This window comes from Hyla sarda, chromosome 2 (genome assembly GCF_029499605.1).
Source record: "Hyla sarda isolate aHylSar1 chromosome 2, aHylSar1.hap1, whole genome shotgun sequence".
NCBI lineage: Eukaryota > Metazoa > Chordata > Amphibia > Anura > Hylidae > Hyla > Hyla sarda.
In genome coordinates this window covers 440,556,090-440,570,446 of record NC_079190.1, presented here as the reverse complement: position 1 = coordinate 440,570,446, position 14,357 = coordinate 440,556,090, and the positions used below count along the sequence as shown (strand labels likewise).

Genomic DNA, 14,357 nt, shown 5'->3' with positions numbered 1-14,357 from the left:
TCGATTTACATATTTATTGTCTGTGACTCCACTTCACTAGAATGTGGAAAATGAATCAGACAATGAATATTTAAATTGGGATGGTAAAGCCCCTTCCCCTGCTCGCAATTTGCTGAATTTAGCATCGGATCTTCTGGGGGACATATCTCAGGACCTTCTGGACATATTTAAGTAAGTGACCCCTCGTTGGACTCCTGTTCACCAACAATGTAAGGTTAGGTTCACACCACAGTTCCTGTATCAGGTTTTTGATTAAGAAAAAATAGATTCCTCAAATCCTGACTAAACTGTATCAAAACGTGTGTACAAATTTGTATCTGTATACGCCTGAAAACCGTATACGGTTTGAAAAACTTACGTCCAGTTGCATCTGTTAAGAAAAAAACGTATACGTTTTTAACTTTTCACTCCATTATGAATAAAGTTTCACTTGTGTGATTGAAATTCCAAGAAAAAAAAACTGTGCTAAGTCAAAAACCACGGTTTTCTGTCAGGAAAAAAAAAGTTAAAAACCGTATGGTTTGAAAAACGCAAACAACCGTATACATTATGGTGCATACAGTTTTGAATGGGAAGTCTATGGGCACGGTTTTCTGTCTGATTGCATACGTTTGTTTTTTTATGAAAACGTAAGCCGAAATATATAGCAAAATTGTGGTGTGAACTCACCCTTAAGCAGTGTATTGGGTTAAATGTGGGTGAACAGGCTGACAGTTTTTCTTTAAATTTCTTCAAATTCCAAACTGAATAATCCCGAAACAGTAAAGAAATTCCTGATAAAATTTCCAAAATGTGAACATACCCTAAGGGTATGTTCTCTAGGATAAAAAAGCTTCTTAAAATCTGCCTGCAAAAACTGCTTTAAAAACACCTGACTCCAGTGCTTCTTTTGATGAGGTTTTTCATGTCACTTCTCAGATGTTTTTTCTCAAGTTCCTGTTGTTTTCAATGTGACCTTCAGGGTTTGCGGGTTTTCCGCTGCGTATTTGAAAGGGGGCGGGCTCTTCTCGGCTGTCCAAAGCAGATTTTCCACGGAGGAATTTACGCTGTGGAAAATACGCTGTAAGCCCCGTTGAAGTCAGTAGAGACTGCAGCGTATTTTCCGCAGCGTAAATTCAGCCGAGAAGAGCCTGCCCACTTTCAAATATGCAGCGGAAAACCCGCAAAAACTAAAAGCATGTGAACGCACGCAAAGTGCTGTTTTCCCGCTGTTTTGAGCATTCCCACTAAAGGGGGAGATATATAGCAACCAATTAGATTGCTTCTTTCATTTTTTCCTATAAATAAAAGAAGCGATCTGATTTGTTACTATGGGCAACTTTTCCTCTCGACAGGTTTTGATAAATCTCCCCCAATGAGTGAGGGAATCTACCTCTTTTTTTAAGGCTTTTTGGGGGCTTTTTTTGCCTGTGTGAACATACCCTAACAGTGTCAAAAACTTTAAGCCCTTAGAAATGCAAGTACAAGTATTACTGAGATTAGAGGGGTTGTTAGGATAATTTTTATCTACATTAAATGGTTCTCAATGGTGCTATTGGCCACTTCCTGTGTCCCTGTGTTATTTAAAAAATTATCTGAACAACCCCTTTGATAAGAATTCGAAAGTTGCTCCTAAAGTTTCAATAGATCAAATCAAATGACATTTTAGGTGTTGTACATATATCTGTATTACGACTGGACAAGCTATGAGTTATATGAAGCCATAATATGGCACCTGTAGGAGTTCATGTGTTCATTCTTTCTGATATATACAGTGGGGCAAAAAAGTATTTAGTCAGCCACCGATTGTGCAAGTTCTCCCACTTAAAAAGATGAGAGATGCCTTTAATTTACATCATATGTATACCTCAACTATGAGAGACAGAATGAGAAAAAAATCCATAAAATCACCTTGTCTGCTTTTTTAAAGAATTTATTTGCATATTATGGTGGAAAATAAGTATTTGGTCACCTACAAACAAGCAAGATTTCTGGCTCTCACAGACCTGTAACTTCTTCTTTAAGAGTCTCCTCTGTCCTCCACTCGTTACCTGTATTAATGGCACCTATTTGAACTTGTTATCAGTATGAAAGACACCTGTCCACAGCCTCAAACAGTCACACTCCAAACTCAACTATGACCAAGACCAAAGAGCCTTCAAAGGACACCAGAAACAAAATTGTAGACCTGCACCAGGCTGGGAAGACTGAATCTGCATTAGGCAAGCAGTTTGGTGTGAAGAAATCAACTGTGGGAGCAATTATTAGAAAATGGAAGACATACAAGACCACTGATAATCTCCCTAAATCTGGGGCTCCACGCAAGATCTCACCCCGTGGTGTCAAAATGATCACAAGAACGGTGAGCAAAAATCCTAGAACCACACGGGGGGGGGGGGGGGGGACCTAGTGAAAGACCTGAAGAGAGCGGAGACCAAAGTAACAAATGCTACTCATATCATAATGGACTCATATCATGTCCCCCTGCTTAAGCCAGTACGTGTCCGGGCCCGTCTGAAGTTTGCTAGAGAGCATTTGGATGATCCAGAAATGTATTGGGAGAATGTCGTATGGTCAGATGAAACCAAAGTAGAACTTTTTGGTAAAAACTCAACTCGTTGTGTTTTGAGAAGAAATAATGCTGAGTTGCATCCAAAGAACATCATACCTACTGTGAATCATGGGGGTGGAAAATCATGCTTTGGGGCAGTTTTTCTGCTAAGGACGACTGATCTGTGTAAAGGAAAAATGCATGGGGCCATGTATCCTGAGATTTTGAGTGAAAACCTCCTTCCATCAGCAAGGGCATTGAAGATGAAACATGGCTGGGTCTTTCAGCATGACAATGATCCCAAACACACCACCCGGGTAATGAAGGAGTGGGTTTGTAAGAAGCATTTCAAGGTCCTGGTTTGGCCTAGCCAGTCTCCAGATTTCAACCCCATAGAAAACCTTTGGAGGGAGTTGAAAGTCTGCGTTGTCCAGCGACAGCTCCAAATCATCACTGCTCTAGAGGAGATCTGCATGGAGGAATGGGCCAAAATACCAGCAACAGTGTGTGAAAACTTTGTGATGACTTACAGAAAACGTTTGACCTCTGTCATTGCCAACAAAGGCAATATAACAAAGTATTGAGATGAACTTTTGTTATTGACAAAATACTTAATTTCCACCATAATTTGCAAATAAATTCTTTATAAATAAGAAAATGTGATTTTATGGATTTTTTTTCTCCTTATGTCTCTCATAGTTGAGGTATACCTATGATGGAAATTACAGGCCTCTCATCTTTTTAAGTGAGAGAACTTGCACAATTGGTGGCTGACAAAATAATATTTTGCCCCACTATACATATATATATATATATATATATATATATATATATATATATATATACACATATATGTATTATATATATATATATATATATATATATATATAATATAATACATATATGTATATATTGTGGCAGTGTGGCAAGGAAAGGGTGTATTTCCTTGGCTCACCCTGCAGAAGCTCTCACCTGCTTCTTAAGTAATGAGGCAGGAGGGAAGGGAAGTGTATATGAGATGGAGACTCAGTGTAATGGGGGCTCTTCCTAGGAGACAGCATGTGGGCTGTAGGGAAGAGACAGAGCCTGCTGAGGAGTACACAGCCCGAGCTATGAGGGGCTCAAAGAGACTGCCATGAATTGTGAGTAGAAGGTTGCAGGGGACATAAGTTTAACCGGCTGAGGGAAGCTCAGCGGTTGTTAGTCAGGACAAGCTGATCTGTTTAGTCAGTGACCAGACGGTCTAGGATTTTGTTTTGTTCATGTTTTTTTGTTTATTTCTTTCCCTGCAACCTGTCTAATAAAACTGGCAAGGTGCCAGATTTGCATTATAAGCGTTTGTTTGCTAGTTTATTGAGAAGAAGCGCATCCTGTGGCGTGGTCCAGGACGATCCCAGAGCTAATCCCCAAGACGGATCGTCACATTTTGGTGGAGGATGCGGGCACGCCGTTGCTAAGGACAACCCACAAGCGAGTTGGAGAGGAGCTGTTGCTAGGAGCAACCCCCTGCAAGTCGGAGGAGCCCAGCAGAGGAGTTCAAGCACAGTTTGGTGTCTGTGGAGGAGTGTTGCTAGGGGCAACGGATCGAGAATTTTTTTCAAGAAAATGGGACAACCTCAAAAGGCTGTTGCTGGGAGCAACCGACGTGGGCCACAACCGATGGACGCCAAGAAGAAGCCGAGGTCCCGTGAGTTGTCGGTGGGCGGAATCCCACTGTGGGTGGACTTGGATTGTTGCCAGACTGTATCTCGGATTATGCCAGAAATAATTCCCTTTGTGAAGTCCCGCCTGGAGCCCGGTAAGACTGTTCAAATTACCTTTGATACATGTTTTGGGACAGTAAGCCATATGATGGAGGTATGTGCGGAACTTACAGTGGAAATTGTACTGGGCAGAGACTTTCCGTATTTCTGGCAGCTGTGGGATGCTGAGAGTGCACCTGAGAGTTCGCACCCAAAGGTTCCGGAAGGAGTGAGGACTGGGGGGTCTCTACTGGACTGTGTGAATGGTGCTGTATATTGTGAACCCATGCAGGCTGATAATGTTTTTCTTGAAACACTTATGTTAATGTGTTCTGATGTAAAGAGTTCTATTCCCACCTCTCGCAGGACAAAAGAAAACCTGTGTGAGCTGGACATAGAAGGTAAAAAGATGACTGTTTTGTTAGATCCAAAATGTATAATAAGTCTGGTAAAGACCAGCTGCAGAAAGCCAGACCCCGCTATAGTGTCTATACAAGCTGGTATTTGGGGTTATAAAACAGTTAATGTGTGTATTTCTACTCCCTATGGTACCATAAGTCACAAGGTTGCAATAGAGCCTACCTTAGAGTATGAAGTAGTGCTGGGGAAGGATTTTCCGTTTTTTCAGCAGTTGTGGGAAGATAGTCAGGTGACTAGAGCAGGAACACCTGATAGGCTCACAACACTTGGTTTTCACCACATAGCAGGGGACAGTAACTCAGCTGAGGACAGGGAGTGTCAGCAGACCCTAGGTATATGTCAGGTGGGAGTGTGCCAGACCACTAGGGGAGCTGAAGAACAGTCCGCGAGTCAAGTTAAAGTGGTGACTGGAATAGAAGCTCCAGAGATGGCTGTGGAAAAACCAAAACTCCAGAAAAGAGTACCAGTGGAGCTGGGGGCTGCACTTACGGTCACAGACAGAGTCCTAAGTGAAGGAGACTGTGACAAGACAAAAGAAAAGTCTGCCAAGAAGCCGAGAGACAGTTCAGAGGAATTGATCAGGAATCTCCCTGACTCGCTGGTGCCAAGAGCCATTGAAGTTGTCGCTAGGGGCAACAAACTTACCGCCAAGGGATTGCCGGTCCGACGGGAGTGTTTAGCGAGAGTCTCCAGAGTTGCCAACGTGGTGGGAGAGGAAGAGTGCCAGGTGTCAGTGGCACCTGTTGTGGATGATAATAATGAGGCACAAGTGTCCGCAACCCCGGAAAAGGGGGAGACTTCATATAGAGAGGGAGAAGAGCTGGGTTGAGTGTCTGACAGAGGACCAGAGGATGTCTCAAGGTCTAACAGCGAGAGTGAGGAGACCGCTGTCAGTAAAAGGTCTCGGAAAAGACGAGCTGGCCTTGGGAAAAAACTGGAGCAGATCCAGAATCTGGAAGAAACCCTGCAGATGGTTTCTGTGAAGTTGTTGGAGAAAGAAAAAGAGGTACATCGCTTGACAGAGGAGAAGGACAAATCACTTGCTGACTTTAAAAAAGAGCAAGAAGTGAGGCTTCAGCTGGAAAAAGTAATGGAGCATCACAGAAGTGAGTTTGTGGCTCTGCAGGATGAACTGTCCCGCTCCCAGGGTCTTGTTACCAGCAAGGAGAGTGAAGTGCAGAGTCTGGCCCAGCAGATGTCATTCCAGGAAGAAGAAGTGAGTCTTCTACATGGTGCATATCAGGCTCTGCAGAGTGATCACAAGGCTAGCCTGGTAGCCATGGAAAAAATAGAAAAAGAGAAGAATGAAATGAAGATGGAAGCGGAAGCTCTTGCCAGCAATCTGGAGAGTGTCTCTAAAGCTAAGAGACAACTTGAGGAGGAAGTCAAGGTGAAGAATGCCCTTGCACATGCTCTTCAATCTGCTCGTCATGACAATGTCTTGCTCCGTGAGCAGTATGAGGAGGCCCTGGAACAAGTTGAGACTCTGCAACATGAAAACAAGAACTTGCAACAGGAGATCTCAGATCTATCTCAACTGATTGGTGAGAGTGGAAAATCTATCAATGAGTTAGTGAAGTCCAAGAAACAGTTGCTGGACAGTGAGAAGATGATTTCCGCACAACTCAAGAGTGAGCAGCTGAAATATATAAAGCTGGAAGATGACATGAAGATCTTAAAAGAGAGCCTGGAAGCGCAGAACGAAACGCGCAGAAGGTCCCACGTAGCTGCCTTGGTTTTGCTGGGAGCGCAACTCTACGAGCAGGTGGCTGTGCTTGCGGACAATGAACAATTGAGGAAACAATTGCTGTCTTCGGAAGATACTGTCAGGGACTTGACAGAGTTACTTGACAGTGAGAGGATGAAGTCCGCTAAGCTCCAGTGTAAGCTGCGAAAATGTGAGGAAAAAGGAAGAGGACCAGGAAGTCCTAAAAGAGAGCAGAGACCAAGATATGGTGGAATTGGCTCAAGAAAAGCTTCTGGGGCCGAAGTTACAGGATACAGTTATGCTTTCTCTGATTGCGGAAAAGTCCTCTAAAGCTAAGATTGAGGTGAAGTCCTGTAAGAAGTCTCCTGAAGCTAGGACTGAGCTGAAACCTGGTGGGAAATCCTCTGAAGTGAAGACTAAGGAGAAGAGAGGTGGGAAATCCTCTGAACCTGAGCAGACCAAAAATTCTGAAGGTAATGCTGAGGCAGAGAAATCCTCCTGAAGCAGAAGCTAAACCAGAGTCAACCTCAAAAGCTGTGCGTAAAGAGAATCGCACAACTGAAGCTACAGGTGAAGAGAAAAGTAAGCCTGAAGAAGCTGCAGTAGTAGAAGCTGATTCTACACAAGAATCTGAAGGAGCCAAAGACTCTGAAGCCAAACCTGAGGAAGCTGGTGCCCCTGAAGAGAAAGCTGGAAGGGATGAGGTGAAACCATGTGAGAAATCCACTGAAGTCAAGACTGAGGTGAAACCAGGTGGGAAGTCCTCTAAAGTTGAAACTGAGATGGACCCGTGTCAGAGGTCCTCTGACGGTACAGAGAACAAGACAGTGGTTGGTGAAGCCACTGAGGCCGAAAGATTCTCTGAAGCAGAGGCAGAGGTCCGGCAAGCCAGAAGAAGACAAAGGTTAGAAGCATCGGTCCTCTCACTCCTTAAATTAAAGAACCCTGCCCGCACCAGGGTGAAGAACCTGGTACTGGAGAGGTGTGACCGAGAGACTTGCAATTGGTGGCTGGTAAAAGTCCGGAAGAAAAAAGTCAAGGACTTCAGAGACTGTGGGACAAAAATTGTCCAAGAGAAAGGAAAGGCAGATGGTTTCTGCCTTTCAAATACATGTGCTCCTTCCCGGTGGTCTGAGCAAAGGGGGGGGATATGTGGCAGTGTGGCAAGGAAAGGGTGTATTTCCTTGGCTCACCCTGCAGAAGCTCTCACCTGCTTCTTAAGTAATGAGGCAGGAGGGAAGGGAAGTGTATATGAGATGGAGACTCAGTGTAATGGGGGCTCTTCCTAGGAGACAGCATGTGGGCTGTAGGGAAGAGACAGAGGCTGCTGAGGAGTACACAGCCCGAGCTATGAGGGGCTCAAAGAGACTGCCATGAATTGTGAGTAGAAGGTTGCAGGGGACATAAGCTGAGGGAAGCTCAGCGGTTGTTAGTCAGGACAAGCTGATCTGTTTAGTCAGTGACCAGACGGTCTAGGATTTTGTTTTGTTCCTGTTTTTTGTTTATTTCTTTCCCTGCAACCTGTCTAATAAAACTGGCAAGGTGCCAGATTTGCATTATAAGCGTTTGTTTGCTAGTTTATTGAGAAGAAGCGCATCCTGTGGCGTAGTCCAGGACGATCCCAGAGCTATTCCCCAAGACGGATCGTCACAATATATATATATATATATATATATATATATATATATATATATATATGTGTGTATAGTGGGGCAAAAAAGTATTAAGTCAGCCACCAATTGTGCAAGTTCTCTCACTTAAAAAGATACAAGAGGCCTGTAATTTTCATATATATTTATTTATATAGTGTAAGTCAATGGGAAACAAGTTCTGCAGTTTTTTTTGTCCTTTTCAAGTATATGATAGGCATTCTATTATACAATATTTTCACAAGAGGTAAAAGGGAAAAAAGCCCCCCAAAATTTGTAACGCAATTTCTCCCGACTACAGAGATACCCCATATGTGGGCGCAAAGTGCTCTGGGGGTGCACAACAAGGCCCAGAAGGGAGAGTGCGCCATGTACATTTGAGGTGATTTGCACAGGGGTGGCTGATTGTTACAACGGTTTTGACAAACGCAAAAAAAAAAAAAAAAAAACACATGTGACCCCATTTCGGAGACGACACCCCTCACGGAATGTAATGAGGGGTGTAGTGAGAATTTACCCCCCCACAGGTGTCTGACGGATCTTTGGAACAGTGGTCCGTGAAAATGAAAACTTGTACAGCCCACTGTTCCAAAGATCTGTCAGACACCAGTGGGGGGCAAATGCTCACTGTACCCCTTGTTACGTTCCTCAAGGGGTCTAGTTTCCAAAATAGTATGCCATGTGTTGTTTTTTTTTGCTGTTCTGGCACCTTAGGGGCTTCCTAAATGCGACATGCCCCCCAAGCAAAATTTGCTCTCAAAAAGCCAAATATGACTCCTTCTCTTCTGAGCATTGCAGTTCGCCCATAGTGCACTTCAGGTCAACTTATGGGGTACCTACATACTCAGAAGAGATGGGGTTACAAATTTTGGGGGGTATTTTCTTCCATTAACCCTTGTAAAAATGTGAAATTTGGGGGGAAACATACATTTTAGTGAAAAAAACATTTTTTTTTTTACATATGCAAAAGTCGTGAAACACCTGTGGGGTATTAAGGCTCACTTTATTCCTTATTACGTTCCTCAAGGGGTCTAGTTTCCAAAATGGTATGCCATGTGTTTTTTTTTTTGCTGTTCTGGCACCATAGGGGCTTCCTAAATGCGACATGCCCCCCGAGCAAAATTTGCTCTCAAAAAGCCAAATATGACTTCTTCTCTTCTGAGCATTGTAGTTCGCCCGTAGTGCACTTCAGGTCAACTTATGGGGTACCTCCATACTCAGAAGGGATGGGGTTACAAATATTGGGGGGTATTTCCTGCTGTTAACCCTTGGAAAAAATGTGAAATTTGGGGGGGAAACACACTTTTTAGTGAAAAAAGAAAAAAAAAATTACATATGCAAAAGTCGTGAAACACCTGTGGGGTATTAAGGCTCACTTTATTCCTTGTTACATTCCTCAAGGGGTCTAGTTTCCAAAATGGTATGCCATGTGAGGGTTTTTTGCTGTTCTGGCACCATAGGGGCTTCTTAAATGCAACATGCCTCCCAAAAACCATTTCAGAAAAACGTACTCTCCAAAATCCCCTCGTCACTCCTTCGCTTCTGAGCCCTCTACTGCGCCCGCCGAACACTTTACATAGACATATGAGGTATGTGCTTACTCAAGAGAAATTGGGCTACAATTATAAGTATACATTTTCTCCTTTTACCCCTTGTGAAAATTCAAAAATTGGGTCTACAAGAACATGCGAGTGTAAAAAATGAAGATTTAGAATTTTCTCCTTCACTTTGCTTCTATTCCTTTGAAACACCTAAAGGGTTAAAATGCTGACTGAATGTCATTTTGAATACTTTGGGGGGTGCAGTTTTTATAATGGGGTCATTTGTGGGGTATTTCTAATATGAAGGCCCTTCAAATCCACTTCAAACCTGAACTGATCCCTGAAAAATAGTGAGTTTGAAAATTTTGTGAAAAATTGGAAAATTGCTGCTGAACTTTGAAGCCCTCTGGTGTCTTCCAAAAGTAAAAACTCGTCAATTTTATGATGCAAACATAAAGTAGACATATTGTATATGTGAATAAAACATTTTTTTATTTGTAATATACATTTTCCTTACAAGCAGAGAGCTTCAAAGTTAGAAAAATGCTACATTTTCAAATTTTTCATCAAATTTTAGGATTTTTCACAAGGAAAGGATGCAAGTTACCACAAATATTTACCACTATGTTAAAGTAGAATATGTCACGAAAAAACAATCTCGGAATCAGAATCATAACTAAAAGCATTCCAGAGTTATTAATGTTTAAAGTGACAGTGGTCAGATGTGCAAAAAACGCTCTGGTCCTTAAGGCCAAAATGGCCTTGGTCCTTAAGGGGTTAATAAATCAAACAGATACATCTCATACCAGTGTTTCCCAATCATGATCCCTCCAGCTGTTGCAAAACTACAACTCCCAGCATACCCGGACAGCCGTAGGCATGCTGGGAGTTATAGTTTTGCAACAGCTGGAGGTACCCTGTTGGGAAAACATTGCCTTATAGACATTACTACCCTTACCCCCTTCAAGTACGAGGAAAACAAATAACTATAATAATATAATATAATACAATAATAAATAGAATAACATAAATATAACAACATTATTTATTGTCTTCTATATTTAAAAGCCTGTAGATAAGGTAATTTATGGAAAGGGGAAAGTTAGCATTTTAGCATTTTTTTTTTATTTATTTAGCATTTCCTAAAAACTTGCCCAAAGACATCTTCTTAAATCCAAATTTATAGCACAACATTTTTCGGGCCTCCTCCAACTTATCAAAACTGGTGCCAAGAAAAAGAAAAGCAGTTGCCAATAGCAACCATCCAGATAGGTAATTGAAAGCTGGAATCTGACTGGTTGCTATAGGCAACTGCTCCACTTTTGCACCAAAATTAAGCACATAATAAAATATTTTCTACATAGCGTTATAATCGAAATGACACATTCAGCGAGGGATAACATAAAATATAATCACTTACCTGGTCTGCAGAGGTCTGATAAAGCAATGCTGAACAAAGGGAGAATGAGAAATAGCGTTTTACCCAGCATTCTCGAAGAATGAAAATCCCTCAAGGAAAGCTGGTCACTGAAAATCTGTCTTAAAAACTTTGCTTGGGAAAAAGGCTTAATTATTAATCTCTTCCCTACGGCCAAATTATCTGCACAGGCCATGGTTTTCTAGCCATTTGTCACTTCACATTAGACAGTGATTATACAAATTATTTGCCTTTCCTTACCATTACCCTGTACACCCATATTAGTCAACAATCATTAATAAATGGCCATTACTGCACAGTCAGTCATGTTATACTGCCCAGATAGAAAGATAGATAGAGGATAGACAGATAGATGATAGATAGATAGATAGATAGATAGATAATAGACAGATACATATAGATAGATAGATAGATAGAAAGATAGATAGATAGAGGAAAGACAGATAGATGATAGATAGATAGATAGATAGATAATAGACAGATACATATAGATAGATAGATAGATAGAGGATAGACAGATAGATGATAGATAGATAGATAGATAGATAATAGACAGATATAGATAGATAGATAGACAGACCGACAAAGAATAGACAGATAGATGATAAATAGATAATAGACAGATAGATAGATATGAGATAGATAGATAGATAGATAATAGACAGATGATAGATAGATAGATAGATACAAAAAAGGATACTCACTGCAGCACACAGATGAAGCGAAAAAAATCAAAAGTGGTTTATTCCATTAAAAAAGTATTTTCACAGCAAGCGACGTTTTGACCAGGCTCACCTAGTCATTTTCAAGCAGTGCACATCCACATGGTAGTCACACATATAAATAGGGGTACCAATCAACCGGTACCAAAATCCATCAATTAATTCATTAAGTGAACAATATTAAAATTACAAAGATCAATTCATATTTTTTGCATAAATAAAGTGCATACAGAAAGCAAAGTGCATAGTGCATATTATCCATAAGTGTAAAGTGCTAATGTGTACATAAATGAAGATTAAAACCGGTCCTGCCGAAATAATTCATAATGATCCACATCTATAAACACTCATATATAGTTGGGGGGTGGAGACATCTCTTAACACTCACCCGATGCTGTATCCATATCTCGCGCCGGATTTTGGCATCATAACAAACCAACTGCGCATGCGTGAATCACCACAAGCTGCATCCATAGACTCTGTAGTGACTTCCGGGTTCAGGACTTCCAGCCAATCGGCTTGCACGCTTAGTCACGCGTATCATGTGACCTGCGTGTCTGCATCTACACGTACGCACAGAATCCCAGGCGAATGCTGCGCCTGCGTATTCTGTGCGACGGGCTAACCGGCACCCTGTTTGACCACGGCAAATCTGCCCATACTTTAGTAAGAGACCATACTAGTCATTTATATACATAAATCATGTCTGTGGCTATAGTTCACTCACCAGACAGAATCACAGTCACTTCAATATTCAGTCCAATTGTGTATCTTAATGAAAAGACACCACTTGGACTGTAGCTAATAAGGGCAAAGACACACGACTCCCCCACATTTATGTGGATGGTCTCGGATGTCAGCCCCACTTATTTTTTATAAATTACAGAGGACTATAGTACAGTGGTCCCTCAACATACGATGGTAATTCGTTCCAAACGAGCCATCGTTTGTCGAATCCATCGTATGTTGAGGGATTCGTGCAATGTAAAGTATAGGAAGCTGTACTCACCTGTCCCCGCCGCTCGAGATGGTGTCCCCGCCGCTCCCGATGGTAATCCCGGGCCTCCGCTGGGCTCTCCTGGTCTTCTCCGGTCCTCCGCTGTCTTCTCCGGTCCTCTTCTGTCTTCTCCGGTCCTCTTCTGTCTTCCGCAAGGCCTTACTGGGCCTGCGTAGCGACGTCATTACGCCGCTGCATACGCCATTCCTATTGGATGGCGTGCGCAGCAGCGTATTGACGTCATCGGAGAGGGCCGAGAAGACACCGGAAGACCAGCGCTGAACCCGGAGGGCACCCCGGAGCATCGTGGAGGGGTGAGTAATACTTACCGCACCACACGGGGAACATTAAGCTGCTATTCGGCAGCAGCTTAAGCATTTGGCGCTGCCGGATAGCACTTAATGCGATGGCCCCGACATAAAAAAGCATCGTATGTCGATGCTGACATCGACATGCGATGGCCTCTGAGAGGCCATCGTATGTCGATTTCATCATATGTCGGGGCCATCGTAGGTCGGGGGGTCACTGTATCAGTAATCAGATCCTCGTCGTTTAAGACATGGATCCATCACTTCAACCCCGTCAGGTTCCTCTTAAGGCACATATTCAAAACATACATACATACTCCACTGACATGATCAAAGAGTCTCTGTGTATGGCAATATGTCCTTACCACCGTCAAAGCATGCCAGATGCCCTAAAAAAAAATTTTGTATATCCATTGTCCTGAACCCAATTATAGTCACCAGAATGCATGGAGAAAGTACAATATATTAAACAATATAAACACTAAATAAATACTAAAATAATAATTAATAAATAATAAAAATAAAACTAAATAATAATCAAAGTAGTATCAGTAGAGTGTTCTTAGATGTCTCCATGTTATCTGAAAAAAACAAGAAAAAGAAAAAATTAACACTAGCTCTCAAAGGATGTGCATATATTTACTGATGTTTACGCGAATAGAGATACCCGCAGGCAAACCCCTTCATGCTCTACCTATTCAATATCCTCGTGGACATTTTAAACTCCACATTAACCCATTCGGTTTCAACGTTTTCAATGTAAAGATCCACTTTAATTCACATTTCTTTAGGATGGCCTGTCTATCACCACCCCGTTTCAATATCGGGATATGTTCCAGGATCATAAACCTTAGGTCACGCTCACTATGTCCCTTCTCCACAAAGTGACTCGATACAGGGAGAGCCATTTTCTTCTTCCTGATCGGGTAACGGTGCTGATTAAGCCTTGTTTTTAGATCCCATGTGGTCTCCCCCACATAGAGGAGACCACATGGGCACCACAATACATATACCACATAAGAAGTGTCACATGTCATGTAAAACTTTATTGGATAAGCATCACCTGTAGTAGGGTGCGTGAACACACTACCCCTCTGCATGAGGCCACAGTTCACGCATCCCCTACAGGGAAAGCATCCCTTCTTAGCCAATGTTAAGTACTTTTGCGTACCTCCAGTTCTAGTCGATACGTCTGCCCTCACCAGTCTATCCTTGAAGTTGGTATTCCTTCTAAAGGACATCAGCCGATATTCCTTAAAATCTTTTATATCAAATCCATCTATGATCAAATGCCAATGTTTG

The 14,357-nt window shown here is 42.2% G+C and overlaps 1 protein-coding gene across 1 annotated transcript in view; it reads right to left on the bottom strand.

Moving 5' to 3' along the window:
• Positions 1-11,097, bottom strand: part of CLTRN (collectrin, amino acid transport regulator) — a 60,941-nt gene extending 49,844 nt beyond the window's left edge. The window contains exon 1 of the mRNA XM_056559259.1: positions 11,011-11,097. Within this exon, the coding sequence (XP_056415234.1) occupies positions 11,011-11,080 (70 nt within the window). The 5' untranslated portion in view covers positions 11,081-11,097. The remainder of the gene's footprint in view (positions 1-11,010) is intronic.
• Positions 11,098-14,357: the final 3,260 nt, after the last annotated feature.